A 23940-nucleotide genomic window follows, 5' to 3' on the forward strand; every position below is an offset into this window, starting at 1 on the left:
CACCTTGCCCTGGCACCCCCATCACTGGCACCCTGGCCCTCTAAGGAAGGTTCTGGACCATTTACAGGGGGTCGTGGAGGCCTGAACCCCACTCACCATCTCCTGGTCTGCTCCTAGTCACCCGCAAGCTTCCATCCCATGGCACCCTCCCTGCCTCCAGCCACCAGCCTCCAACCCCCAGCCCCCAGCCCCCAGCCCCCAGCCTCCTGTCCTCTCCTCCTGTCCCCTCCTCCTGTTCCCCCCTCCTGTTCCTCGCCCCAGCTCCTGGGCATGTCAGCTTCTGGGCAGGAAGTGGACAGCACCTGGGAACTGGAGACCAGAGGGTCCAGGGCTCCCTATGAAGGTTGAGGCAGTGGCGGGTGGCACTGTCCCAGAAGGGACGTGGTGTTCCTCAGGATTCTGGGGGTCAAACAGGCAGTTCTGTCTTGTCATAGTGGCTGGGATGCTAAGGTGGCAGGAGGGTACCAAATGGGCCTCACTTGGGCACAGGTGGCAGCGGGGCTCTGAGGGCCCAGCTCTGCCCCGTGGCCGGGTTCCCCACATGCCAGTGGCTTAGTCAAAGACGGATCCAGGGCTGAGAGAAGCCACTGGTTTCTTGAGGTCACGTAGTGTCCCTTCTACCACCTGTGGTTGGTGGAAAGGGTCACGGTGCCACTCGGGGCGTCTCATCTACGCGCTGGGGGCAGTTCTTCTGTGGGGAGCCAGCTGCAGGTCAGCTTCCTGGGGAGCAGCGCAGGACGGGGGACTGGACGGTGATTCTGGGCCCATCCTTGAATGTCCTCTCACTCTCAGGCCCTTCTAGAATCCTCCTGGGGGTGTGTTTGCCAACGTGAACCCCAGCGGTCAGGTGTGGTCGGCTCTCCTGGAGACTGGGGTCCCGATGCCCTGCCCACCACGGACCCCATGTCCCTCCCCTCCAGCCTGTGCCACTTTGCTCTGTTCAATCTGTCCAGTTCCTCCTGGTCCCCCTAACCAATCACGCGACCCAGCTCCCCAGGAAGGCGGCGCCTCCGCTTTTAAGCCTGACTCCTGAACAGCAGCCAGAGGGTCGCAGTTTATTATTAAAGAAAAGAAAAGAAGGGGCTGGGGATGTGGCTCAAGTGGTAGCGCACTCGCCTGGCATGCGTGCAGCCCGGGTTTGATCCTCAGCACCACATACAAACAAAGATGTTGTGTCCGCCGAAAACTAAAAAATAAATACTAAATCTCTCTCTCCCTCTCTCTTAAAAAAAAAAAAAAGAAACAAACAAACACAAAAGTAGAGGAAATCCCCTGTGAGCTTGCTCTCTCCAGGACCCATTTTTCAGACCCGACAACAAGCCTTTCTTGTATTTCTCTACTTGTCACCGTCTCTCGTCCTCTTTTTCTCTTTTGTGACTCGTTTGGAAGCAGGCTCCATCCGGGTGGTCCTTCTCCCCTGCGTACTCCAGCATCGCCTCTGGAGCGAGTGGATATTGTCCTGTGGCCCACCAGACAATGGTATCAGTGTTCCAAGGTGGCTCCTTGGCCGAGCACCGCCCCACGGCCCCAAGAGGAGAGGGGACCCTGTAGTTCACTGTCCAGACTCGGAGAGCTAAAGGGGGTGCTGTGGCACTCTGCGTGGGGACGGGGTATGAGCAGGGGCTCTGAGGCCCTCCTGGGCCAGCTCGCCTAAACCCCCGCCTTCTCTCTAAAGGAATCAACTGCTGTGTCTCATCAGCACCATCTCAAGTCTGCTGTGTGCAAGACCTGATCACGGGCCGGGGAACCACCACACAGTAGGTGCGCAAGCAATCCAGGCTGCGTGAATCCAGAAGCAAGGGTGAGCTCCTTCCCCCGCACTCCATCCTCGTGGTGACCCCAGGGCAGTGCAGCTTGGATGGTCCCCACTGGGCACCGAGAGGGTACGCAGCTTGCCCTGGGCCACCACACTGGGCAGCTAGGCTCCCCGGCTGTGGGCAGTTCCTAGCCACGGCTCCGAGGACCTCCTGTCTGCCCTGCACCATTCTAGGAGTGGGGCACAGGAATGTACAGAACAGATTCCTGTTCCTTTAACCTTTTGTCACTCTAGAGGAGGAAAGGAGGAGACTCGGTGAAACAAATCAGTCTGCGTGTGGTGTGGCATGTTGGACGTGGCGGGTGCTATGGAGAAACAGCAGGAGGGAGACAGATGGGCAGGGTGGGGGTGGCCTGTGATTTTGAAAGGGCGGATAGGAAGCGAGATGTCTTTGATAAGGTGACATTTGAGCAAGAGCTTGGAGGGAGGGAATCTCGGGCTCTGGAGAGATGAGCTTCCTGTTGTGGGAGCATAAGTGTAAAGGCCCGAGGCAGGGGCAGGCTGCAGGTTGAGGAGCTCCCAGTTTGGGTGGGGCTGGAGCAGAGTGGGGCCGAGGGGAAGGTGAAGTCAGGGTGATGGTGTTGACATGGTGGCCTTGGTGAGGACCATGGCTTTGATTCTGAGTGAGGTGGGAGCCATGGCAAAATTCTTCTTCTTCTTCTTCTTTTTTTTTTTTTAAATAAGTCTTTGTTGAGATACAAAGTGCATGTCATAAATCCACCCATTTAAAGTTTACAAGTCAATGGCTTTTAAAAATATTTTTATTATGTTTTTGTGTTTTTTAAATACCTTTATTTTTATATGGTCCTGAGGATGGAACCCATTGCCTCCTACATGCTAAGCAAGCGCTCTGCCACTGAGCCGTAACCACAAACCCCAATGGCTTTTAGTATATTCATAGTCGAATACCATTACCACAATCACTTTGCTTTTATTTTATAGTGTTCCTGGGGATCCAACCAGGGATGCTGTCCCACTGAATCACTTCCCCAGCCCTATTCTATTTTATTTTGACACAGGGTCTCACTAAGTTGCCCAGACTGCTCAAACTTTCGATCCTCCTGCCTTGGCCTTCTGAGTCGTTGGGATTACAGGCATGTGCCACCACATCCAGCACTACCATCAATTTTAGAACATTGTCACCACACCAAAAAGGGACACTGTGACCCATGAATCGTCACCCTGCATTCACCTGAGCCCCTGGCAACCACGAGTCCATGTTCTCTTACAGCCTGCCTGTTCTGACACTGTGTGGAGGTGGAACCCGCCTTCAGTTCCAATCACTTGGTCTGTCCCCGGGCCAGCAGGGTTGGGCTTCACCCTCCTGTGCTGAGGGCCCTGTCTCTCCTCAGGGCTTCTCTCCGCCTTCTCCCTTCCTAGGCCGCCCTCCCTGCCGCCCAAACCCAAGCTCCTCCTCAAGGCCTCGGCTGGTCACGCGTGTCTGACACCCTTTCATCTCTGCCCATCTTTCTGGTGAAGTGACAGCACCATGGGGTGCCAGGTCACTCTGGCCCTGGCCTTGGGTTTTCTTAGGTAAGCGCCACGTACATTTGGTCCTTGAAGACTTGATGATACGCAGAAGTTGGCCTGGGTGGTGGGGTCAAGGTGAGTCGGTATCAGGGAAAGGAGGGAGTCGGTGGCCGGCGGCCGCTCAGCTGGCTGGCCAGTTCCCAGCAATCACAGACGTCACTGGGAATAAAGCAGCCCCCGTGGTGGAAGGCTGCGGAAGACCTTGGAGTTCGATGAGAGTTATTTTAATTAATTAATCAATGGTTACTTGATTAATTAAAAGTTAATTAATTGAGTCTTCGAGTATTCAAGGAGACCTGAGGGGCCCACGCCGCCGGTGGTGTTCCAGGGGCTGACACTGGTGGCAAAAAAGAACGGCTTCTCTGAGGAGATAAGTGAGACCTTTCAGACAGAAGCGGGTATTTGCTGGAGGCGGTGGGGACTCCCAGTTCCAAGAGAGTCCACCCTGAAGCTTCTGGGAGGAGGACAGTTAGCCTGGGAGGGGCGCAGGGGAGTGTTCTAGAGGCGAGAGTGGCCAGGCTGGGGTGGGGTGGACAAGGGGAGAGGGCAGGAGGTGAGGCAGAGAGGGAGCAGGAGCCAGGTGATGTGGGGTCTCAATGATGCTCCCACACATTCCTGACACCGTTCTGAGCAGGGTCTCAGATCTTCAGCATGACCGTCCTTGGAAAGCACCTCCACCGTCCCCATTGTACTGAGGAGGAAACTGGAGACAGGGAGGGCCCAGGACTCTGGGGTGGGAAACCTCAGAATACAAGTTTCTCTGAGCCTGCCCCCATCTGACGGATGCCACAGCCTGGCCCTGTCCCCAGCCCCCTGGTGTAAGTTGGGGTGGCCCTCTTGGGGCACTATACACATCAGGTCTGCAGGCAAGGCCAGGGTATAGTAGGTGCTCAAGAAGTGCTGTCTTGGGCCAGGACAGGCTGCCTAGGGGCTGTCTCCAGGGTGGCCTGAGCTGCACAAGGCCTCGTCCCTGAGCTTTCCATTGAGGACTGGGCCTGCCTTAGCCAGGGGACACGACCCTAACTCAGAGTCTTGCCTTCTTAGTAATCCCACCCAGAAAACGAGGGACTGACCTACATGAAGGACCCCACACTCATGGTCAGCAGGGTGCAGGCCAATGAGGGCCGTGGAGGGACCTCTCCATCTGGGGGCAGCCGCCACTCTGCACCACTCTGCCCCAGACAGTTGTTGGGCACAATTTTGTTTCCTTGGGGGCACTGACCAACTAGTCACTTGGTTAAATAACTGTTAATTAAGGACTTTGGGGAACTGCCCACATTCATCCGATGCCCTGCTCCCCTGGCTTTCCGAGTGGCACTGGGCGCCTCAGTTTCCTCTGTGACACGGAGCTTGTCCCTGCTCTGCGCAGAGGGCTGGAGAAGCCTCCGGGTTCACTCTGCAGGGCTTTTGTGGGACATTCTCCCGCAGGGCAGTGCCCCGAGCTAGGCACTTGGTGGGGCGGGGTTACTAGCGCCGTCTCCAGGGGGCTGGAGTTCTAGGTGGGCACACGGTCAGCAGGCGGAGAAGCAAAAGATTACACGCGGGTGGTGCTGGCCGATAAGGGTGGGCGCTGTGCTGCACAGGCGCGCGGCAAGACCTTTCTGATAAGGTGCTTCGAACAGGCGGGTGTCTAGGGACACGATTCCGATGAAAGGGTGCACAAAGGCTCCGAGGCCGGGGTCAGCTCCCCAGTGGGCCTGGTGTAGGGGCAGTGAGGCTGGGCGTGTGCATGGGGTGCGGGCTCCGGAAAGTGGCGGTGGTGTGGGGACCATCTCAGAGCTCTGTGCTCCCGGGCGGGCGGTCCGTTCCCGCTAAATGTGAGCAATGACAGCGATGGCAGGAGGAGGGGACGAGGAGGAAGAGGAGGAAGAAGGGGAAGGAGCGAGGGGGCGCCTGGCGCGACCACCACCCGGGGACAGCTGGCCCGCGCGCCCCTACTAGAGCCAAGGCGGTCGGGGGCGTGCCCGGAGGGGGCGTGCCCGGCGGGCAGGGGGCGTGCCCGGCCCCGCCCCGCGTCCGATCCACGCCCCGCCCAGCCCCAGCCCCCGCCCCACAGGCCCCGCCCCCGCCGCGGAGCCTCCCGGATCCCAGCGCCCAGGGCGGCCGGGGCGGGCCATGGCGCATAAAACCGCTGCCCACCTGCCGGGCTGCTCCTCTGCGCGCCACCGTCCCGGGCCCTCCGTGCCGCCGCCGCCTGCGTGCTCGGAGTCCCGCCCGTCGCCTCTGTCGCCTGGTCGGCCCGTCGCCGTCCCCCCGGGCGGGCGCCTGGGCGCGCAGACATGGGCGGCCGCTCCCGAACGCGCTGGGCGGCCGTGGCGCTGGGAGTCACGGGGCTGCTGTGCGCCGTGCTGGGCGCCGTCATGATCGTCGTGGTGCCCTCGCTCATCAGGCAGCAGGTCCTCAAGGTGGGTGAGAGCGCCCGGGGCTCGGGCCGCCCAGCGCGGGGCAGTAGGGCCTTGGGGCAGCAGCTGCCCACCTCCCCACACCCTCACGGCCCAGGCGCGGGCGCTCAGGGTCTTTGCTGGAGGCACGGGGCCTGGGTAACCGACCACTCGGGGCCTGACCTCAGCCTCAGGGGTCTGGGGCCCAGGACGGGTGAGGAGCAGGACCAGGCTGCCCGCGGTGCCGCCTGAAGCTGCCCACCGCCGCCTGTGCAGTGCCGGTGACATTAGGGCTGCGCTTTGCCTGTATCTCGAGCGCCCACGAGGACAGGATGTGCTGCTGGGGCTCACGTGGGTGCCCAGCCCACAGTAGGTGCTCAGCAGGGTACCCTTCCCCGCCCGGAATCTCCCAGAGCGACCCTGCTCAGGCGCCGAGGGCTGCCCTGTCCCCCTGCTGCCTTCCCGGCTCGGTAGGCGGGCTAAGCCGCTTTTCTCCCCAGATGCAGGCGGAGGCAGGCACGAGCCCTGTGCTGGCGGCCTGAGCCTCCCCTGATTCCAGCCTTACACGTGGTTGCCCTTTTACCCAGGGAGACACACTGGGTGTCGCTGGCCTTCAGACCAGCGGACAGGAGGCGGTGGCTGGCCTTCAGACCAACAGACTCTGCCCGGGCTGGCGGCCTGTTTGAATGAGCTGGCCTGAGTGAAGGGCCAAGAGATGGCAGCTGTCACATTAGAAGTGCCTCAGAGCTTTGAGGCCACTGGGCAGCGCCTGCAGTGCCCAGGCAGGAAACTGAGGCTCACCTTTCCGGAGCCTCCCAGCCCACCCTGAACTGGGGTGAAGGGAGGGTGTTGCCAGGCAAGTGGACGTCTTTCCCCCCTTCCTCTGCTTCTTTAGGAATGGGGACGTGCCCGGTGCGTAGAGCGTGAGAGAGCACGAGCAGGAAGGAAGGACACATCTGTTTAGACGTGTCTGCCACTTCTTGGGACCCCGCAGGCCTGGAGGATGGAGCCCTGTTTGCTTTCTCTCGGGGTCTCTGGGAGAGCAGTGGTGCTCTCCGCTGTTTCCTCTTTTCTGTGTTTTTTGGGTTTTCCAGTCTTGCCCCATGACATCCTGTAATCTGCTTGCAGAGAAGCCCTGGTCAAAGGTGAGGTCACCTTGGAGGTGGCGGGAAAGCTCCTTCCCTTCCTCCTGGGCAGCTCCAGGGTGTTCTGTTTTGATTTGCAGAGTAGCGGCCAGCCAAGCTTATCTCAGTGACAGCCTGTGGTTTCTGTAGTGCCAGGACCTCGCCTGTGTCACAGCATCTGCCCAGGCTGCCCGCTCCTGGAGAGAGCCTGTCGTGCGCCGGGTGTGAGCCATTGGAGCCGTGCCAAGGGCACCTGTGTCTCGCTGGGGGGCCTCGGCATAGGTGGATTCCGGGGGAGACTGACCCTCATATCAGGGTGCTTTCTTTCTCAGGCTGTGGATGGGGTGACGGAGGTCAGTGGGTTTATGTGCTCACACGTGCGTGCGTCCCCAGACTCCCTCCCGTTCCCTGGGCTTGCAGAGAGGCGGACCACGTCATCCTGAGCCGTCCTGGAACTCGGAGCTCCAGGCTCGGGGCTGGGGGAGAGCCTCCCCGCACCCCGGCCTGAGGATTGGCTTGGGGCTGAGTGGCGTGAAGGCAGGAAGACTGCGAGACACGCCCAGCCCAAGTCGGCTTCTGAGCAGCCCGGGCTGGAGTGGCAGAAGAAAGCCTGTGTTCAGAGGCTGAGGGTGGGACTCCAGGGTGGGAAGGCGCCCGCCAGGGTTTTCTTTGGCCTCCTATGTCCATGTGCCTCTGAATGGGAGCCTGTGTCCGGCTCTTTGTTGGTTAATGCTGTTTTTGTTGATTAAAAAAGTTCATGGACAAAAGCATGAATACTTGCTTATAAAAATAAAAACTCATGGCTGGGGGTGTAGCCGAGCCGCAGAGCCCTTGCTCAGCACTTGCCCTGGGTCTGGTGGAGCACGGTGGGAAGAAAAAGTTCAAATGGGGGAAAAAGATAGTTCCCTTGTTTTACTTCCCACTCTTTGTGGAGTGGATCCTCCTAGACCTTTATGTGTATCAGAAACACACGTCCACACATTAATACATAAATCCAACTGTGCTCTGTGTAAATATGTTACCATTCATCTTTCAATGTAGTAATATTACTCCAGGATTTCTCCCTGTTGGAACATGTGTATCTTGTGTTGGAACATGTGTATCACATGTGTATCACTGTGTCGTTTTCCTTTGAATTGGTGAATATTTGTTGTCCTGTTTTTCTCTCTCTCTCTCCCTCTTTTAATTTTAATTTTTTTTTTTTTTTGGGTGCTGGGGATTGAACCCAGGGGCACTCTACTACTGAGGTACACCCTAGTCCTTTTTTAAAATTTTGAGACAGGGATTTGATAAGTTGCCTAGGGCCTTGCTAAGTTGCTGAGGCTGGCCTCTAATTTGTGATCCTCCTGCCTCAGCCTCACAAGTCACTGGGATTACAGGGGTGCCCCACCGCGCCAGGCACCTGTTGCTCTGCTGACTGATAATCTTCTCTGCTACATGTCGGTGAGTCCGTACCTCTGAGTGTATCCAGCACCCCTCCACAGCATGGATTTCTGCAAGTGCAGCTTCTAGACCCAGTGTGTGCTCAGTCGGTGTTGTGATAGTTACTAGCAAATCTCTCTTTCACACATAGGTGAGGGAGTGTCCCTTCCCCTCCAACCAGAGATTTTTTTTACTATCTTTTTCTTCTTTTTTGGGGTTCATCTGATGAGTTGATTTGCATTTCTCAACGGGGTTGAGTAGGTACATGGCATATATATATATGTATATATATTTTTAGTTGTCAATGGACTTTTATTGTATTTATTTTTATGTGGTGCTGAGAATCGAATCCAGTGCCTCCCACATGCCAGGCAAGCGCTGTGCCACTGAGCCCCAGCCCAGGCCCTACGTGGTGTGTTTGAGACGCACATGGGTGGCAGACTCCTGGGAGAGCGGGCGGCTGCGATCTAGCTGGCCGGGGACCTCGGGCCTCTCAGATCTGCTTTGCCTCCCAACAAGATTAGCGGGAACAAAGGAGATTAGAGTGTGTGGACGGCTCTGGACGTACCCCGGCCCTCCTGCCCCACTGACAGCCGCCTTGTGAAACCCACAGAGGCCCTGGCTCCCCTCCTTCCTGGAGATAAGCTGTCTGAGCCGTGGCTAAGGTCAGGCACTTGGTCAGGAACGCGCTGGGCAGCAGCTTGTGGTGGGCAGGGTCCCGAGCACCCCCAGCCCAGTCGACTCTTCAGTGGGGAAGTAGAAAAATAAACCAGGAGCTCTTTTGTCCAAAGGATTTCTGGGCAAAAATTAGAAAGCAGGAAGTGGATGTGTACATTTCAGCCCAGTTGCTGAAGCACCCTGCTAAGGGACAGAAAGTCTCTGGGGATTTATGATAAAACAACAACAACAACAAAACTACTCAACAACATTCTGTATTTTCATTCACTTTCTCTCCCCTCCTTCTTCCTTCCTTCTTTTTTTTTAATTTTAATATTTATTTCTTGTTCTCGGTGGACACAACATCTTTGTTTTGCATGTGGTGCTGAGGATCGAACCCGGGCCGCACGCATGCCAGGCGAGCGCGCTACCACTTGAGCCACATCCCCAGCCCCTTCTTTCTTTTTTTGAAGTACCCGATTCACCAAGGGTGCTGTATTGCTGAGCCCCATCCCTAACCCCCCCTGCCCCTTTTGAAAAAAATTTTTATTTTGAGACAGGGGCCTCCCTAGGTTGCTGAGGCTGGCCTCCAACTTGCAATCCTTCTACCTCAGCCTCCTCAGTTGCTGGTGTGGTGTGCGCCACTATGTCCAGCAATGTTGTGTATTTTCAGTATGCTCATATTCGTGCATTCAAAAGCTTGGACACAGGTGTGGAAGGGTATGCGCCAGCCTGACAGAGCTGGTTTCTCCAGGTGGGGAGGACGGGACGCCTGGGGGCGTGGCCAGAGGAAACTATTAAAGGCAGGGCTTTGTCCATGATGCTCCTTATTTTGTTAACAGAGCATTCATGCTTTCTGTGTTTAATTAAAAAAAAATTACATAGCTTTCATTAAAGGATGGCCCAAATGCAGAACATGTAACAGAGGGGCCCCGGCACTGAGGTCACAGGGGAGATCGCGTCTCCTTTCCCCCAGGGGTAGGGTGGGACAGGTGTCCACACTGGGGCTGTACTTGTGAACGTCTTGGCATCCGTTTGTGGGGCTCCCTGTGTGCGGGGCAGGAGTCACAGTCCATCTCCAGATGGCTTTGCTGGTGTGTGTGTGTGTGTGTGTGTGTGTGTGCGCGCGCGTCTGTGCTCCAGGCGGGGGTGGGGGTGAGGGGTCCTGCATCCCCTGCACCCAGTTGCCCCTCTTCCTGGCCACCGTCCTTGATGATGGGCCTTATGACCTTCTCCCACATCCAGGAGAGAAACCGAGTCCCAGAGTCCTCCAGTCCCCGCTGTTCTCCTTGAACCCAGGGGCGCTTCTCCACTAAGCCACGTCCCCAGGACTCTGCTTTCTATATTTCATTTAGAGACAGGGTCTCCCTAAATTGCGGAGGCTGGCTTGGAACGCGGGGTCCTCCTGCCTCACTTCCCCAGCCGCTGGGGTTTCAGGCGAGGCCACCCGCTGCTCCCCGGGATCAGCCTCAGGGCCACTGACCTTCCGGCTGTGCGGGCCTCCCCTGCCTGGGTCCTCGTCTCAGTAAATGGCATCTCCGTTGGTTTCCAGGTCTCCGTTGCCTGCGGGCTCCTTCGGGACTCCCCTGTATCTCACAGGCCAGCAAATCTCAGTGACTTTACCATCAGGACACCTGGACCCTGACCCCTCCTTATCATCTTGGCCCTGGCCGCCCTCCCCTCCCGTTGGCGGCTTGGACCTGCACTAGTGTCCCGACTCCAGGGAGGCTCCTTGTGTCATTCCACCCCTCCCCCACCCAGCCTCCATTCGTTCCCCTGTTCCCCTTTGTCTCAGCCCTGCCACCCTGTGTCCTGTCTGTGTTCCTCCCCCACCCCCCGGCCTGCTGCCGCCTCAGTGCCTGGACGCTCGTTCCCAGCTCATCTTGGTAGCCTGCCCCTGGCTTCTCGAAACATGGCCCCATGAGCATGTTTATTGGTGTCCTCTCCCTTCCTCCCTCAGGAGCATGACGTCTGTGGGTGGGGGCTTTATGTCACGTCCCTGCAGTGTCTCGGGGGCAGCGCTGTGCCTGGGTCATGATGGATGGAGCAGGCAGTGCTCACTTGATGTCAGGCTGTGTCCCCTCCAGCCTCCTCAGGACCAGTCACAACCTCAGACTCTGTTCTCCCCACGTCCCTCCGCAGCAGCCACCATGGGAGCCCGGGCTGGCCATGGACTGAGCTGGGATGCTCTGTGTCCTTTGCCGGTCAGTTCAAGGTGGGCTGATGGCGGAGGACAGTTAGGGGCACTCCTTGTGCAGCCACAGGCTCCATGGTTCACCTCATTTCACTCAGTAGGGAAACAGCCGCCGCCTCTGTTTTATTGAGGGGTCGCTGATGGAAAGTAGCTGGCCCTGGTCACCCAGCTGCAAGGATGGAGCCGGAGACCTCCCAGGGAGCCCGGCTCCTGAGCCACAAGGGGACAGCCTCTTCCCTGTCTGGTGTCCGCTGGTCCTGCTTGGTCCGCATTGGCCCTGGCCTCAGCCGGGTGGCCCTTGGGTTTCTCTGCATTGCAGCGGGCAGCAGTGGTCAGTGGTCACAGGCCCTCCTCCTCATCCCCCGCTGAGGGCCCACGCCGCCTTCCCGGGTCTGGAGGCAGATCCAGGAGCCCGTGGAGGGGAGGCCCCGTCCTAGCAGCTGCCTGGGCCCTGGGAGGAGGCTGAGGGTCCCGCCTGGGGATGGTCAGGGGACAGGTAGCCCCAGGTCGTGCCCACAGGTACTTTCCTGTGTCCTGCCCACAGGTCCTAGCAGCTGGGGCTGCTGGCCAGCACCTGCTTTGTTCCCTCGAGGCCATGTCCTGTCTCTCTCTCGCCCCTGACCAGCTCCCTGCACCACGCGAGTGGCTGTGTGTCTTCCATGTACGTGGTGGCCGTGGGCACGGGACCTGCACCCTCGGGCAGGACATGCCCCACGGCTGGTGTGTCCATGTGCCGGGCGATGCCCATTGCTGCCTGGCTGTCCCTCCAGGAAGCAGCGGCCCTTCCTCGAATGACTGGGCAGCTGTACCCAAGCCGATTCACCCTGGCCAGCGGGAACTTGGGAGCTCATTACCTGGAACCACCTCACCCTGGCCCTCGCCAGCACCTGAGGCGGAACTGGGTCCCTGCCGAGGACAGGCAAAGTGACAACTTCCCTCAGGCGCATCTTGGTCCCCAGGGACCTGGCCGGGGGGGCATCTGCGCCCTTGGCGTCTGTGGGCCCCCCTGGGGCAGGAGTGGGGAGAGGCGTTAGTGTTCAGAAGAGCTGTCACATGCTCTCAGCCAGCAAGAGAGGCTGGGGTCCCCCGAGCCAGGCCCCCAAGGGAGTTCCAGGGTCTAGTCTCAGAACAGAGTCCAGGCAGGGAGGTGGCCCCAGCACCCAGCGTCTCCCTAGCAGCTGAGACGCTGGAACAGGTTTTCCTTTTTAGGTGCTGGGGACTGAACCCGGGGGCCTTTCACCACTGAGCCACGTCCCCACCCTTTTTGGTTTTTATTTGGAGACAGGGTCTCACTAAGTTCTCAGGGCCTCCGAAGTTGCTGAGGCTGGCCTGGGACTTGGGATTCTCCTGCCTCAGCCTCCCCAGTCGCTGGGCCAACAGGCGTGCGTCACGCGCCGAGCCCCGCTGTGAACAGTTGATTGTGCAGAGGACTCCATGGGCGCCACCAAAAATAAAAACAAAATAAAAATTTTATTGACTTCACCCCCCTTCTCCCAGTTCAAAGGCGACCTTGGCCTCCACTGGCCTGGGGAGTGGCCGGCCTGGGGCTAACCAAACAGCACAGAGAGGCTCGCTGGGCTTTGCAGCCTGAGGGAGGCCCAGCCTGCAGCCTGTCCAGGGTGACTTCCGTCCTCAGGCTGCTCCCTCCGCCCAGAGCCCCCAGAACCAGAGACCCCAGCGTGGTCTTTGTTTTCACGGCCCTCCCCTCCCCCGCCCCCTGCCCTCTGTTTTTTCCTGTTCCAGGAGCATCTGTTGCTGGGGGGTGGGGGGAAGGAACAGGAGTGGCTGGCCCTTGGTTGCTTCCTGGCATTTTGAATGAGTTCCTTCCACCTTCTCTGGAAGCGACTTGAAGGTCTCTGGAGCCACTTTAGACGTGCGTCCTAGCTTTTCCTCCTCCCTCGCTGGCCGGCTCCTCTCGGTCTCATCTTCCGGGCCTCCTCAGTGGGCCTCCTCAGTGGCCCGGTCCTTGCTGTGACTCCCAGGCTTCGACACACTCCCAGTGTCCACTCAGGCCCGGGCAGCCTCACCCAGAGGCACACGGGAAGTGTCACTTTGGCCTTGCCCACTCCCAACTTGGTGTCCCCGGGCCTGGCTGCTTCCCCTGGAGTCCAGCCTCCAGTGCTGACTGTGTCCCCCGCAGGCCGGCTCCCGGCACCCTCCCCCTTTACTGGATGCCCCTCCGACTTGCCGCTGCCGGGGACCAAGGCCAGGGCCAGCCCTCATCTGCTCCCTGTGCTGCCCACCTTGGACTCATCAAGGATTCGAGCCACTTGAAGATGGCTTCATCTTCAAAACCCAAAGTCCGGCTCTTTCTCTCGGGGCCACGGCCACCGCTCTGGTCTGAGGCCCGTCAGCCTGGATTCCCGAGGTGGCCTCCCAGGGCCTCCCTGAGCTCCGTCTTGCTCCCCAGGAGGGTCTTTAAGCCACTGGCCTCTGCTCCACACCTGCAGGGCTGCTGTCACCTGGGTCCAGAGGCAGAACCCTCTGCCTCCGGCCCCTCTGGCCTGGGCCCGTCCCCTCCCTCGCACGCTGGACTCCTGGTCACCTCCAGCACAGTCTGTGCCCTCAGCCCTGGCCTGCTCATGAAGGATGCCCACCCCCCCTGGGGAAGATGGGGTTCCTCCTGTTGCCCGAACCCCGCCCCCTGACCCCATCCCTGCCCCCTGTCCCCTGACCCCCGACCCCAGACCCCGGCCCTGCTGTGTTCTGTGGCTCGAGACATGGACACGAGCCCTTCACCTCTGGGTCGTGGCTTTTGTTTGTTGTCAATTTCTCTTCATGAGAACGTCGGGCCCAAGAGGACGAGGACCTTTGTGTCCTCGCTGTGTCCCCAGCGCTTGGAACGAGGCCGTCACTTAATCTCAGGTTCCCAAATATTTATCAAATGGACACTCAAAAGGCAGGTCACTGCACAGGGTGGCTTGTCACCCTGGCGGGTCACCATCCTGTGCTGGGGGTGAGGCCACCCCTCTCGGCTGCCACGTTCCTCGCATGGCTGCCAGCACTTCCCTGTGGCTGTCCCCTGCCTGTCCCTGTTGTCCTGCTGCCACTCCTTCCTGTCACAGCCAGAGGCTCTTTAAAACAGGCAAATTGGATCATTCCCAAGATCTGAAGAGAACCCTCCTGCACCTGGCCTCTGCCTGTCCACCCGGCCTTGGTGTCCTTCCTTCCTGGCCCCCACCTGCCTCACCTCTCAGCGTCCCAGCCCAGCCTCACAGGCCTTCCTTCAGATCCGCTGAGCTTTTCCCTCCCCAGGGCCTTTGCACAGGCTGTTGCCTCTGCCCAGAAGTCCTCCTGGGTGCTCTGACATTTCAGTTCAAATGCAATTTCTTTTTCTTTTTCTTTTTTTTTTTTTAAAGAGAGAGAATTTTAATATTTATTTCCTTTAGTTTTCGGCGGACACAACATCTTTGTTTGTGGTGCTGAGGATCGAACTCAGGCACGCATGCCAGGTGAGCGCGCTATTGCTTGAGCCACATCCCCAGCTCCAAATGCAGTTTCTTGAAGAGGACACTTCCCAGGCCCAAGCCTAGGTGGACCTCTGCCCCGCCCCTGCCACTGGCTCCACCTGTGCGGTGACTGCTCCGTGGTCCCTGCTGAGCCCTGACCCTCTTTGAAATGACCTCATCTACTTGCTTGGGTTCCAGAGACGGGGTCCTCCATGTCTTGTTCTTGGCTGAACCCTATAGTTTGAGACCCTTGTCCAGGGAGGAGACGTGCCTGGGGTGGCGCCTGGGACCTAGGTGGGGAGAGGATCCCGTGGGATCCCCGAGAGCGTGACTGTGGAGCCCGACTGGGTAGGTTCGGCCCCCGCTCTTGCTCCTCCTGTGAGGCTGAGGGCAAGGACATGCCCTTGCTGTGCCCGTCTCCCAGCCACCTCCTAGGGCTGCGTGAGGCTGAGGGGGTCACGTGCCCCTCAGCACCCAGAGGCCTGGGCCCTGGACACGGCCACAGATTCCGGCCCTGAGCTGCAGCCTGCCTGATCCGCGTTCCGGAGACTTCTCTCTGGGTCGTGTCTCCCCTGAGCACCGGTGTCCTCCTCTTTCCCGCCCCAGTGGAGGCTGGTGGTCAGGAAGGAGGGACAGACAGCTTACAGTCCTGTCCCTAGGCTGCCTGAGGGCCGGGCAAAGAAACAGACCCTGTTCTGGCAGAACCGGGAGGCGGGGGGCTGGTCCCGGCACCGCGGCCTCCGGGGAGCGGGCCTCCAGGAGGGCCGGACGGGACCGCTCAGGTGGAAGCGTCACTCTCCACCTTCGGGCTTTAGCAGGAACAGTGGGGTCACCCAGGAGCCGTCCCTGTGGCTCAGGAAATGCACCACTCTGATTGGTCAGCCCAGGTCCCATGCTCGTTGGGAGGCGAGGGACAGCTGGCCTTCTCCAAACCACAGGGACTCAGGTGGGAACAGAGTGGTGCCCTGGAGGAAGGAGGGTGGCGAGCAGGAGGGGGAGGGGGTGACACACAGTGACACGGTGTCGGGCCTGCTGCCCCCAATAGTGCCCTCGCCTGACCCCACACTGCCTCCCACGGTGGCGGCTCGCTGTGGCGGTATTAGGGATGATTTCCTTTGGCGCTGTACCCGAGACCTGGAGGGGTGGCCGCCTGTCACAGCCCATGGGGGAGGTTTCAGGGCTCTTCAGGTGGCTGGCTCTGGGGCTCCTGGGCCACTCCCTGGGGAACCGTCCCGGGGGCAGCAGGCTCTACCCACAGCCGGGAGCTGGGACTGTTGGCAGGTGGGCTGCTCTGGCCCCAGGAGGCAGGACGCTGGGCAGGGGCCAGGAGGGCCAGGAGGGCGTGGGAGCGGGGGCGGGAAGGGGCCTGGGTAGGGACAGGAACAAGTCATCAAGAGAGACGCCAGGCCACGTCCCCGGGGTCCCATCTCCGCCCGCCTGCTCTGGCCTGGCGTCGGGGCTGGGAGGGCTTTATGTTTTTCCATAAAGCAGGAGAGATGTCAGCTGGGTGGGCCCGAGACGGCTCCGTCTGGCTCCAGGTGGCACTGGGATGCAGGTGAAGGGGACGAGGCCAGGTCAGCCCGCCCTGGCCCCTTTATGAGCCTCACAAGTGGCCTGGGTGCCCTCATGAGTCCCTGCCACCTGGCCAAGAGGCCCCAGCAGAGCGGGGAGGTATGGTCCCAGATGTCACTGTCAGGGTCACGCCTGTGCTCTCAGGTCCCCAGACCTCCCTCCAGCCCTTGGCAGGGCCTCAGCTTCCAGAGCTCGTATGCACTGAGCACAGTGTGTCAGCCCTGAGAAGAGCAGCTTGGCGTGGGGGTGTCACCTCTCGTTTGCCGTTTTCAGCATCTTCACCTGGTAGAGGAGCCCCCGGGGCTGTGCCTGTCACTCAGGTGGGTGGGGCTGTGCTCTCCTTCCTGCGCCAAGCTCCTCTCTCACGGTGCTTGTCTGAGTCTCCCACGGGTACCAGGGCTTGTCATTAAATATCATGCCAATTCCTGGGGCACCTGGGTACCCCCAGCCGTTTCCCCAGAGCTTTCGCAGTGGAAGACCTTAGGCTGAGCAGCCCGGGGGGCTTTTTGTCCACACCAAGGTTTTATTTTGCAGATTTTTATTTTGAGATAATTACACCACAACATGATTTGCCGCCCTTGGGTGTTCTCTCTCCCTCTCTCTCTCTCTCTCTCTCTCTCTCTCTCTCTCTCTCTCTCGACTTCTTTTTGGTCCTGGGGATGGAACCCAGGGGTGCTCTACCCCTGAGCCACATCCCAGCCCTCTGTAGTTTTTATTTCTAGAAGGGCCTCTCTAAGTGGCTGAGGCTGGCTTTGAACTCAGGATCCTCTTGCCTCAGCCTCCAGGGCCAGTGGGATGACAGGTGTGGCCGCCGCACCTGGCTCTTCTGGAGCCTTCTGAGAGCCACAGCAGGTGCCTCCCCTGGAGGCCTGTGGCCCGAAGGCCGCGCTCCCTGTCCCCTCAGGCGGGGGCATGCACGCCGGGGACGGAGCTCAGGATCCCGCTCACCAGCCGGTGCTGACACCCTCCAGGCCACACCACCTTCCGTGGGCGGCTTCATTTTTATTTTTTACTTATTTATTAGTTTTTGACATTTTCATTTTAAACCAGACTCTTGTCCTGTGTCATCTGTCCTCCCTTCTCTGGGCCAGGGAGAGGCCTGGCCAGTGCCTTTGGCAGGACGCGGTGACGCTGTCCGGGTGGCCCGGTCTGGTCGCTTGCCCTCCCACAGACCCTGGGAGGGGACGGAGCAGAGCCCTCCCGTGGTGGCCTCGGACCCGGTGAGATTCAACACCTGGCTTGGGACAAGCTGCGCCTGCGGCTGCTTCCTCCACAGTGACCTCCGTTCCCTGGCCCCACTCTGCGCTGGCCGAGGTGTCCGTCCCTCTAGAGCCTTGGCCAGGCCCGGGCCCGCCAGGCTCCAGGACGTGGAAGGAGACGTCGGTCTCACTCCTGAGCCGCCTCGGGTTGGCAGGTCTGGGTCCCGGGTGCCAGGGCTGTGCTGGTGGGGGTGGCGCACCCGCGGGGGGCAGGTGGGGTTTCTCCGTCCTCTGCCAAGCCCCACAGAGAGCCCCGGCCAGCTCCCAGCTCCGACTGCGGGAGGCCACTCTGGCTCCAGTTGGCCGGGAGCCGAGTCCGCCGGGCTCCTGGGCAGCTTCGGCTGCGGCACCGGCCTTGGGATTTCCTTCCACTGTCCGTTCCCAGGCACGCTGGCCCCACCTGCGGCCACCCCCAGCCACCCTCTCACCTCGAAGCCTGCGATTTCTTTTTATTGTGAAACATTATGCAATTCTGGGAAGGTGCATGAAGGCCGTGCAGCCAGACAAACAGCCAAGCCGAGCACATGTGCAGTGGCCCGGGGGGAGGACGGACCCTCCCCGCAGCCCCTGGGGAGGAAGGCGCCGGCTCCGTACTTGGCTGGCTCCTCACAGCACGCCCCTATGACCATCGCTGCTCTCTGGGTTTGGCTTGTTCTGAACGTCACCTGAGTGGACTCTCCTCACTTTGCCCTGTTGGGCCGCTTTTTGGTTCAAATTATCTTCGTGAGACTCAGTCCTATCGTTGCCAAAGGGGTGCCTCATTTTCATGGCTGCGTAATACTCCACCAGGTTGCCACGGTCTATCCAGCCTCTAGGTGACCTAGTGTTATGTCCTGTCCTGACTCTTGTTCCCCTTCCTGCAGGGCGCATGACCCCAGTTCCTCCAGGGCTGGAGGAGGAGGAGGAGGGCTGGTCACTGCCTGGGAAGTGCAAAACATTTTTCAAAATGATTGCCATAGTTTTTGGTCCAACTCATGTTTTTTATTTGACAATTTATTGAGGTGAAATTGACCTTGCAGAGCATCGAGGTGGTGTGGCCGGCAGGTCTTGGTGGTCCTTGGCGGTCCTTGGTGGTCCTTGGTGGTCCTGGCTTGGGGCACGTCACTCTGGTCTGCCTGTCCTTATGGGGCCTTCTCCGGGGTTTCTCCTCTTCTCTAAGGACCTGTGACCTGGATTCGGGGTGAGTCACCCCCAAGTCTGGGGTGATCTCGTTTTGAGGGTCTTGATGGCGTCTGCAGAGACTTATTTCCCAATCAGGTCCAGGTGGACATGAATTTGGGGAGACAGAGAGATCACTGCAGCCCGTGTGCCCAGCGCCAGGATCTGCAGAGCCCTGGTCCATTCGAGTCCGGGTTCTATTCCCCTGGTCACTTTCTCCTCTGCCACAGGGCTGGTCCCCACTCTCACAACCAGAGGCCACGTGGAGCTGCTGGGGCGGGTCATGTGGCTCAGGAGCCCTGGGCCGTGTGCCTGGCTCTTGCCCGGACAGCGCGGCTGGCACGATGAGCGGAGGAATGTCAGACCGGGGTGTGTTCAGGACCCGCTCGCGGCCGGGAAGCCAGCCGCTGGCAGGGGCACCGAGGGGCTCTTCGCCAGTCCCGCTCCCAGGGGACCTCAGTCAGTAGCTGCTTGTTTCTTCCTGCAGAAAATATGTCCCTGTCCCCAGGGCCCAGCTCCGCACGCTCCCTGCCTGGCCTGGGCACACAGGCTCTGCTCCCTGGGCCCGGTGGCACTGTGGGTTGGCACCAGGTGGGTGGGGGCACGGGCTCATCCTCTGGAAGCCAGATCTGCCCCTCGCTGTGGCTTTGCAGATGGGCCTGCACAGGACAGAGCCACATGTCCACAGGTGGAGCCCTGGGGAGGGCTGTGCTGTGGGGTCTCTGGCAGGTGGGGCCACCCGAGGCGTCTCACCAAGTGGGAGTGTCACCCAGAGGACCCGTGCGCCCATGTCCCAGGGCCGCCTGGCCCGCCACCATGGGCTCAGGGCGTCGGGAGTGCATTTTGCAGCCTGGGGTCCAGGTGTCGGCCGAGTGCTACCTCCCCCCCGAGGACCTTCCCGTCTCATCCTGCTCCTCGTGTCCCTCCTGTCCCTGGGTCCCAGCCTCTCTTCACAGGCCCCCTCCTCAGTGCCTTCTCTTGTAAGGACGCATGACATTGGCTTTGGGCCGTCCTCGTTCAGGGGAGCTCGAGACCCTTCACTTAATGAAGACATCCGCCAAGACTCTCTCTCCCAACAAGGCCACTGTCACAGGTGCTGAGTGGACTTAACTCCTGGGGTGCCACCATTCACCCCCCCCCAAAAGGAGGGATGGTGTGCACCACAGCCAGCACTGACTGAGTGCTTGCTCTGTGCCGATTCCCAAGCTGTATGACGTCTCCAGCTCAGATCCACACCCACCCGCTGAGGCACAGTTACGCTTTTTCTAGGAGGAGGCACAGGCTCAGAGAGGTCGAGGTACCCGACTGACTGAGGCCACACAGCTGCTGGTGGAAGCCAAGTCCCAACCAGGACTCAGTGCCCCACTCTTGCCAGAGGCTGTGCCCTGGGCCTGGCTGGGCTGTGTTGGTTTCCAGGGCTTAAAGACAAGCAGATCCTGATGTCCAGACCTAGATTCCCAGACAGTCGGGGCAAACGGGAAGAGCAATGGCAGCTGCTGGCCTGCTCGAGGTTGGGCCGGTCCTCGCTGGACGGTGCTCTCCAGCCTGTGGCACAGGCAGGACACTGGGCTTGCCTGAGCCTCGGTTTCCTTGTCTGTAGCTGGGGCTGGCGATGGCCCTGCTGCAGAGCAGATGCTCCAGGAAGGAGCTGATGGGGGGAACCTGGGGGTGCTGCCGGTCCTCGGCTGCCCCTGGGGGCTGTGAGGCAGCCCTCAGGTTGGCGCAGTCGCTGTGGTACACGGTCAGCGGCTCTCGGAGGCATCCAAGGCCACGGGTGGGGGTAGGAAGGTTTGTGGAGGAGGCCTGGGTGCCTGGGCCAGCGGAGAGAGAGGCTTGGGAGGCCGGGGCTTGTCATCAGCCCAGCTCTGACCTCATGGCCTGCGCTCCAGGCAGGCCCTGCGCTGGCCTCCGGCCCTGTCCCGCCTTCCCTGTGCTGAAATGCAGAGCTCTGAGCGTCCCCGGTCCTGCAGGGTCGTGGAGGGTCCTGGGGCTGGGCTGAGGTGACAGGGTGAGCTGGCGAGGGCAGTGCTGGCGAGGGCAGTGCTGGGCTCCTCCACCCAGAGGCATGAGCCAGCCCGACCTGGGGACGGGTGAAGGTGGCAGAACTGCCTAGAGCTCGGCTGTGGCTGTGGGTGGCTGTCCTGACGTGGCTGGCCTCGCGTTCCCGTGGTCTGCGTGACATGCGGAGAGGGGCCACGCCGTCTGCACTCAGGGCCACCGAGGCCTCGGTGTGGGTAGCACAGAGTTGGGCCGACCTGGGCAGCGCCGGGCCCAGCTGAGGGTGGGACACAGGCACCGTGGACCCCAGTGGTGCTGCGGGTGGCCGCCCCCACAGCGAGCTGTCCTAGGCTGTCACCGCTGTGGCCTGGCTGAGCGCAGAGGGAGAGGAGGGGATGGGCGGGGTGGGGCGGGACCCCAGAGCCCGTGCAGTCTCCTTCCCTGCTACCTGGACAGGTGCTCGCCCACCTTGGGTGCCTGCCATGTGCCGGAGCTGCCACCATGGACGGAGGAGGGCGGATCCTGCCAGGGCAGCTCCATTCCAGCAGGAGAGGGACCGGGGACAAGGGTGTCCCCATGCAGGGGGCTGCAGGGGGTGGGGAGGGGACCTTGGGCGGGTAGTCGCAGCGCCCCTTGCGGCCGCGCCAATGGAGCTGAGGGGGAGCCGGGCACAGGAGCCCGGCCAGCGGAGGGCACGGCGGGGTAGAGGCCAGAGCCGGGCACAGGCCCAGGGGCAGCGTGGCCTCCGCCTGCTCCGGGAAGGGCGGGAGGACAGCTCAGAGTGACACACAGTCCTGGGAGACCCGGGGGGCCCGGGCAGCCCTTCCCCAGAGGGGATGTGCAGGTGACCAGCAAGCAGGTGGGAGGCAGAGACTGGCCCCTTGGTGGTCACTGTCCACGCCCAGAGCCCAGGAGCTGTGGGTGGGCTCCAGCCCGTGTGGCCTCTGCGGAAGAGACAAGGGCTGGGCTACGGATCACTGAGGGCCATAGCGGTTCCCCCCGGGCCCAGCCGACCCCAGGGACAGGACACTGGGGCTCCGAGTTGGCGGCCACGTTCTCCACCAGAGCCACAGTGGGAGAGAGCCAGGTCCACTCACTGGTGACTGGTGGACACCGAGGTGCACCCCCCCCCCAGGGGGCATTGTTGGGAAGCCATTGTGCCACAGGCTGCAGCACGGGTGGACCCGGAGACGCTGCGCAGGAAGCTGGCCGCGCTGGACGGGCACAGCGCCTCTGTCTGTGTGAGCCACCTGGAGTGGGTGACGCGATGGGTACCAGGTCCGGCGGAGGAGTTCAGGGGCGTGTTTCCCGGGCTGGGGCTCAGCCCGACAGCCTCTGTGGGGATGGCCGGGGTGGGCAGCCCTGGAAGGTCCTGGACGCCATTCAGCTGCACGCGGTGACATGGGACCCACCCGTGCTGGGGGTCTGTGCCAAAATTAAAACAAACCCCCACAGCAGTCGCTGTAGGTTTGAGCTGGAGGGACAGCGGGTCACCGCAGGGACTGGGCTGCTGGTGTGGGGACAGGAGAGCCTGGCCGGGAGGGATGGCCTTCCAGTGCACTGAGCCGCTTCGAAAGTCACTGTCCGAGGAGCAACCTGGGCTTCGGGTCCCCACAGGCCTGGGCCCTGGGCCTCATCCCCGAGGCCTTGGCGAGGCTCAGGAGCGTCCCTGACCCGTGGCCGGGGTGACCCCAGGAAGCCCGTCTAGCGTGGCCCTCTGAGGGCGTTTGCCTGCTGTGCTTTCTCAGGACAGCTCATGTCCCCGTTCCTTGTGTCCATTGTCACAAGGGGTGGCGCTTATGTCCCCGTGTGGGGCTGGAGGGAGCTGGTCTGGGGCACCTGCCCCTCCCAAGTGGCGTGGCCCGGTGTCACGTGGGTTACTGGCACGGCAGGGACAGTCTTCTTGTGAGTGGGCAGGACGGGAGCTGGCCAACTCTGCAGGGACCGAGAGTCGGCGTCCTCAGTGTGAGCTCCCTGTGAGCCGGGTCTCAGCTACTGAGCCTGCTGCTGCGCCGGCCGTTGCCGCAGAGGGGGCCGAGCTGAGCAGGGGGAGTGGACACTGAGAGGCGAGTCACATGTCATTTTCACATGTCACAAAATGTGCTGTTTCCCTTTCAAAAAAATTTTTTTTTTAGTTGTCAACGGACCTTTATTTTATTTATTTATTTATTTATCTGCGGTGCTGAGAATCGAACCCAGGGCCTCACACATGCCAGGCAAGTGCACTAACACTGAGCCCCGGCCCCAGCCCATCAAAAAAAATTTTTTAAAACATGTTTTGGTCCCGAGGATTGAACCCAGGGCACCCGGCCACCGAGCCCCAGCCCCAGCCCTTTTTGGTATTTCTTTGGAGGCAGGGTCTCGCTAAATTGCTCTGTGCTTTGCCGTTGCTGAGGCTGACTTTGAACTCGTGATCCTCCTGCCTCAGCCTCCTGATCAAAACAATTTTTTGACCATGTCGAGAGGAAAAACTATCGTTAGCATCTGGGCTGAGCAGGAGCAGGAGTCCGGCTGAGTGAACCCGGGCCGATTGCTGAGGGTGTCCCAGCTGCACCAACTGGCTTTCTTGGCTGGAGGGACATCTCGGGGCATAGAGGAAGAGTTGTCCTCTGCCCGACTTATGTGCAAAAAGGGAGGCTGGGATCAGCCCTGGAGCTGATGTGGCTGGTGTCTGTCAGGGAGGCACCAGGAGGGGCAGGCTGTGGCCCGACTGGGGCTGCGCAAGGTGGTGCTGCATTTGCCTTGGGACCACCGGAGCCGAGTAGCAGTCACTGGGTGCTCACCCTTCACACCACCTCTGGCCTTCACTGGGGTGTGTGTCAGGGTCCTGGGGTCGGACCTGACTTTAAGACCCTCTGCCAAAGCTGGGTTTATGCCTTTGAGAAGATGAGTGGCTTGATCTCTCTCTGGGCCTCGGTTTCCTCATCTATTAACTGGAGTCCGTGACAGTGCCTGCCCCACGGGCTGTTAGACTGACGTGAAGGATGCCTTGTTCAAATGACGCTCTTTTCGGTGGTGCTGGGTTGAACTTGCAGGTAAGTGCTTTGCCACTGAGCTACCCTCTCAGCCCCTGATGGGTGTTCTGAGCTTCGAGCAATCTATTATCTGTTTCCCAGTGGCTTGTATGTTCCCTGCCATGCTGAGTAAGGGTCGGGAGCAGGTGGCCTTTCCACGTGTTGAGTAGTTCAGCTACGTCCAGACTCTGGGTTCATCTTAGCCTTGTCCTCATGGTCTCATGATGGCTGCCATAGCCTCAGACATTTCCACACAACAAAACTCAAAGCCGAAAAGGAGGTGTGATACGTTGGGAGGGCTGCCCAGGTCTCTTATTGGAAGGGGACGTTTTCCCCAGAAGTCTCCTTCTTGTTGGCCAGCGTAGG

At 60.4% G+C, this 23940-nt stretch overlaps 1 protein-coding gene across 2 annotated transcripts in view; it reads left to right on the forward strand.

Moving 5' to 3' along the window:
* Window positions 1-5500: 5500 nt before the first annotated feature.
* Window positions 5501-23940, forward strand: part of Scarb1 (scavenger receptor class B member 1) — a 56501-nt gene continuing 38061 nt past the window's right edge. The window contains exon 1 of one of the 2 annotated variants that reach the window (XM_046446000.2): window positions 5501-5751. In XM_046446000.2, coding sequence (XP_046301956.1) covers window positions 5626-5751 — 126 coding nt within the window. In that variant the 5' untranslated portion in view covers window positions 5501-5625. The remainder of the gene's footprint in view (window positions 5752-23940) is intronic. The other variant, XM_046445999.2, reaches the window with a different exon arrangement.

The sequence above is a fragment of the Marmota monax genome, unplaced genomic scaffold, assembly GCF_021218885.2.
Source record: "Marmota monax isolate L192 unplaced genomic scaffold, Marmota_monax_Labrador192_F-V1.1 WCK01_AAM20220418_F8-fsc00092, whole genome shotgun sequence".
Classification (NCBI taxonomy): domain Eukaryota; kingdom Metazoa; phylum Chordata; class Mammalia; order Rodentia; family Sciuridae; genus Marmota; species Marmota monax.